The 4,106-nt window shown below is 34.8% G+C and overlaps 1 protein-coding gene across 1 annotated transcript; it reads right to left on the bottom strand.

Annotated features, from left to right (window-relative positions):
• Window positions 1–1,849: 1,849 nt before the first annotated feature.
• LOC111051645 (GATA zinc finger domain-containing protein 14) lies at window positions 1,850–3,896 on the bottom strand. Its single transcript, XM_039426901.1, has 3 exons — window positions 3,425–3,896; window positions 2,550–2,707; window positions 1,850–2,294 (listed from the first exon to the last, which is right to left on the bottom strand). Exons 1-3 carry the CDS (start codon window positions 3,852–3,854, stop codon window positions 1,929–1,931), a joined length of 954 nt encoding a protein of 317 aa, XP_039282835.1. The 5' UTR covers window positions 3,855–3,896; the 3' UTR covers window positions 1,850–1,928.
• Window positions 3,897–4,106: the final 210 nt, after the last annotated feature.

Genomic DNA, 4,106 nt, shown 5'->3' with positions numbered 1-4,106 from the left:
TGATAACATATTGGTGTCACCAATATTGTAATTCAGTTGAAATAATTAATCATGATATAAAAATCTTTTTCGGATGCTATTTTTTCAACCCCTTAATTCAATTATAATCGATAATAATTAACTATAGTCAGGTCCACATTATAATGGCAGTGAAGAAAGATAGGAGAAAAACGTTGCCAATTCTCTCCATTTTGCCACTGACTGTACACAGCTGTTACTCAATTCATCCCGTTAAATTTAATCCAATAATAATTATCATTTCCTTGATAAAATAATGAATTTAATGTCAAATTGATCAAGAGAATATTTTTTTTCATAATTTGATTCAAAAATTTGCTTCCATAACTGAGATCAGATTTTTATTTTTATACAAACCTGAAATGGCGGCTAATTTAAAAAGCTGTGATACACTGATCTGAATTTCAAAACAACAGAAATTGAGTTATTTGGTATGAATTCTATTCCAATTTCTTTTTAAAATAATAGAAAAATAGAAATACTTTTTAAAAATAAGTAATTTCAATGTATTAATTTTGAAATAACTTTTCAATGTTATTTATACCGGTACGAGTAGGTCTAACCTATACGGGTAGGCTAACTGAAGCATGGATGAAGTCTAGGATTGTTGGTTATCAACTTTTAAAATGTCATTTCAGGTATTTTAATTTGTGTTTCTCATATGGTAATGTTTAAAAATTATTTCATCGTTCCAAAAATACATTTTGAATCAATTATACGACTTGTGTACTCAAGTATTTTGATAGAATGAAGAAAAAAATGGCGGCTGAGAATTTTTTGTTCAGTTTTGTACAGTCACTGTCAAAAGTAAATATAAAATATTCTGGCAAATAGACAACATTGCAAAGCGAGAGAGAGATAGTGCTATCTGTTTTGTTGTATGATAGAAAAGGACAGCAACAGTATTGTCAATCGTACACTGCCATTATAATGTGGACCTCACTATAGCTTCAATATTTTCTATTCAGATTCAATAATTGTTACTGTATTTGTGACATGAATAGGATTTATAATTATTGTTCCTTATCTTCAAGGCTCTCAAAACTTTGTTTCCATGCTCATTCTGCTCATTTCAATGAATTCTTGTACAACATACCATACCATATTATAAGTCATTAATAGTTCTCCATTCTACTGTATTATTTTGTGATTATGGTATAGATGGATTGTACTTATTCATCCAAACTATTATATCAATTAGGGTCTACTATACAATCAGCAATCCACTTACATTGCCTTTGAACACTAATTTATATATGTATAGCATCCCACAGTGAGAACCTGGTGTAAACTTATCACAAGAGTCCAAGAAATAATATTTTTTCTATTAAAATATTGGTTACTCTTAATAATGGCATCAATTTCCCGTAAGTCTTAGGGGCAAGCCATATAAAATGTTTTTCAGGCGTTTTCAGAGAGGGCAGGAAGCTCCGATTGGCTGATTGTGTTGGCGTTCGGGAATCAGCTGATAATCAGCCAATGGGAGAGCTTCCTGCCCTGCCGACTGAAAGCGCCTGAAAAAATGCTTCTTGTGGCTTGACTCTTAATGGATAAGAACGAGAAATTTAATGGGTTTTAGAATAAATATTTCATAACATACAAGTGAAATGTTTTGTTAGATTGCATTATGTAATACAAATTCACTATAGGCCTACTGATATTAGTGCTTCTCTATTGTCTGATTCCCATTCTTATATGATTGTCTTCAAGTCATGAAAAGGTATGAAAAAGGATGTATTACTGAACTGAATTCTCCAGTTGAACTACTATCCTGTGGAATATAGAACTATGCTAAAGGATATCAACTGAGGAAGTATTGATAAGGTACACATTTTTAATTGAATTTTTTTTTATTTATGTAGGAATGACAAATAAATCAAAAGATTAATTTGATTGCCTGCATAATACTGTTACTGATTCTGCTCCTGGTTGATTTTCAGGGTCTGGAACTGGTTGTTGTTGATGTACTGTTGGTTCTGGTACTGGTTGTTGTTGTTGTAGTACTGGTCCTGGTTGTTGAACTGGTTCTGGTTGTTGAAGTGAACCTGGTTGTTGTTGTACTGGTTCTGGTACTGGTTGTTGTTGTAGTACTGATCCTGGTTGTTGAACTGGTTCTGGTTGTTGAAGTGGACCTGGTTGTTGTTGTGCTGGTTCTGGAACTGGTTCTGGTTCTGGTTGTTGAAGTGGACCTGGTTGTTGTTGTTGTACTGGTTCTGGTTTCTGAACTGGTTGTGTTTGTTGAACTGGTTCTGGTTGTTGTACTGGTTCTGGTACTGGTTGTTGTTGTACTGGTTCTGGTACTGGTTCTGGTTGTTGTACTGGTTCTGGTACTGGTTCTGGTTGTTGTACTGGTTCTGGTTGGTGTACTGGTTCTGGTTGTTGTACTGGTTCTTGTTGTTGTACTGGTTCTGGTACTGGTTCTGGAATTGGTTCTGGTTGTTGTAATGGTTCTGGTACTGGTTCTGGAACTGGTTCTGACTGTTGTACTGGTTCTGGTACTGTTTCTGGAACTGGTTCTGGTTGTTGTACTGGTTCTGGTACTGGTTCTGGTTGTTGTACTGATTCTGGTACTGGATCTGGTTACTGTGCTGGTTCACGTACTGGTTGTTGTACTGGTGCTGGTTGTTGAACTGGTTCTGGTACTGCTGGTTGTAGTACTGGCTCTGAGAGTTCACATGGTTGTAAAAGCCTGAAATGAAGAAACATTGTTTAGATACTTCTCTGTTTTAAATTATTATTCAACTAATGAAATGAAAACATTGACATACACTAGAGTCTGAAAGATTCACACGGTAAAAGCTATTATTATATAGCTTTCATTACAGAAAATTATTATTCTCCAGTTAAGAACAGTGGTGTATCATCAAATTTCAATGGTGGAGTCTATAGTGGGCCCAAAATCTTTGGATAACCCCCTATTTCAAAATCCTAGCTCCACCACTGGTTAAGAAGGAATCTGCTTCAGTAAGAGTGTGATTCATTCATTGTGAATAATCATGATAAAGATTGGATCCTTAAAATTAACATCAATTAACATTAATTCAATTATTGAATTAACATCAAGAATTAACATTAATTCAATGAAAATTACTTTGGAAATGAAGTTATAAACCTCAAGATAAGATACATCAAGGTTAATTCATTTTGTATAATGTACTACACCTAATATATATGACTAGGTACTATTTTCTTTGTCTGGAATGGTTGCAATCAATAGTTGTATTCTATCCACACCTTGGTTGCAATAATCCATCAGAGTTATAATTTATACTGATCATTATGAATACTGAGATAAGACATAGTTTTTTAAAACTCTGAGGATGAGAGCATTTTTATGTTTAAAAAGGTATTTTCATCATCAATGAGTCTATAGCATATTTTCAAAACAATAGTATATTCAACTTACCATATTGATGCTGGTTGTTGAAGCACCTGTGGTTGTTGAACTGGCTCTGGCCGTTGAATGGGTAGAAGTTGTGGTACTGGTTCTGACCATTGAATGGGTAGAAGTTGTTGCATGGGTTGTAGTTGTTGCTGTATGGGTAATAGTTGTTGTAGTGGCTGTATGGGTAGTAGTTGTTGTAGTTCTGGTTGTTGTTGTATGGGTAGTAGTTGTTGTAGTTCTGGTTGTTGTTGTATGGGTAGTAGTTGTTGTATGGGTAGAAGTTGTTGTAGTTGTTGTATGGGTTGTAGTTCCTGTTGTAGAATGGGTTGAAGTAGAAGCTCACTCCATCCTTGTCGTCGAAGTTGACATTGTTGTTGTTGTTGTTGTTGTATGGAACAACAGCAGCGGCTGAGAAGCCAACGAGAGCGAGGAAGACCAGAGCGGACTGCATGATGATTGAGTTCTTCTGAGAAGGACAATCTGCTGTCAGTCTCTCGCCCGTTTTATACTCTGAATTATCTTGTGTGAGATGATTGTAGGATCATAAGGTCACCTTACTTTAGACTACATTTTTATCTGCTGTTAGAGGTTTTAGCAATATGTCTTTCTCTGAATATCTCTCTCTCTCTTTTTATCAATTCCCCCTCAATTTTAAATTCTCAAGACTTATTCAGTTTTCATTGCTGGAAAATGTATGAAAATT

Source organism: Nilaparvata lugens, chromosome 4 (genome assembly GCF_014356525.2).
Source record: "Nilaparvata lugens isolate BPH chromosome 4, ASM1435652v1, whole genome shotgun sequence".
NCBI classification, from domain to species: domain Eukaryota; kingdom Metazoa; phylum Arthropoda; class Insecta; order Hemiptera; family Delphacidae; genus Nilaparvata; species Nilaparvata lugens.
The sequence above is the reverse complement of the archived record's forward strand: the minus strand, read 5'-3'. Positions and strand labels throughout refer to the sequence as shown.

Excerpts from the sequence above, each read along its gene's own strand:
- LOC111051645 (XM_039426901.1), bottom strand. The coding sequence starts at position 3,854 with ATGCAGTCCGCTCTGGTCTTCCTCGCTCTCGTTGGCTTCTCAGCCGCT. Across the intron at positions 2,708-3,424 it reads CAACAACCAGCATCAATATG|GCTTTTACAACCATGTGAAC; the intron begins GTAAGTTGAATA and ends TCTTCATTTCAG. Across the intron at positions 2,295-2,549 it reads ACCAGAACCAGTACCAGAAC|CAGTACCAGAACCAGTACAA; the intron begins CAGTACAACAAC and ends TACAACAACAAC.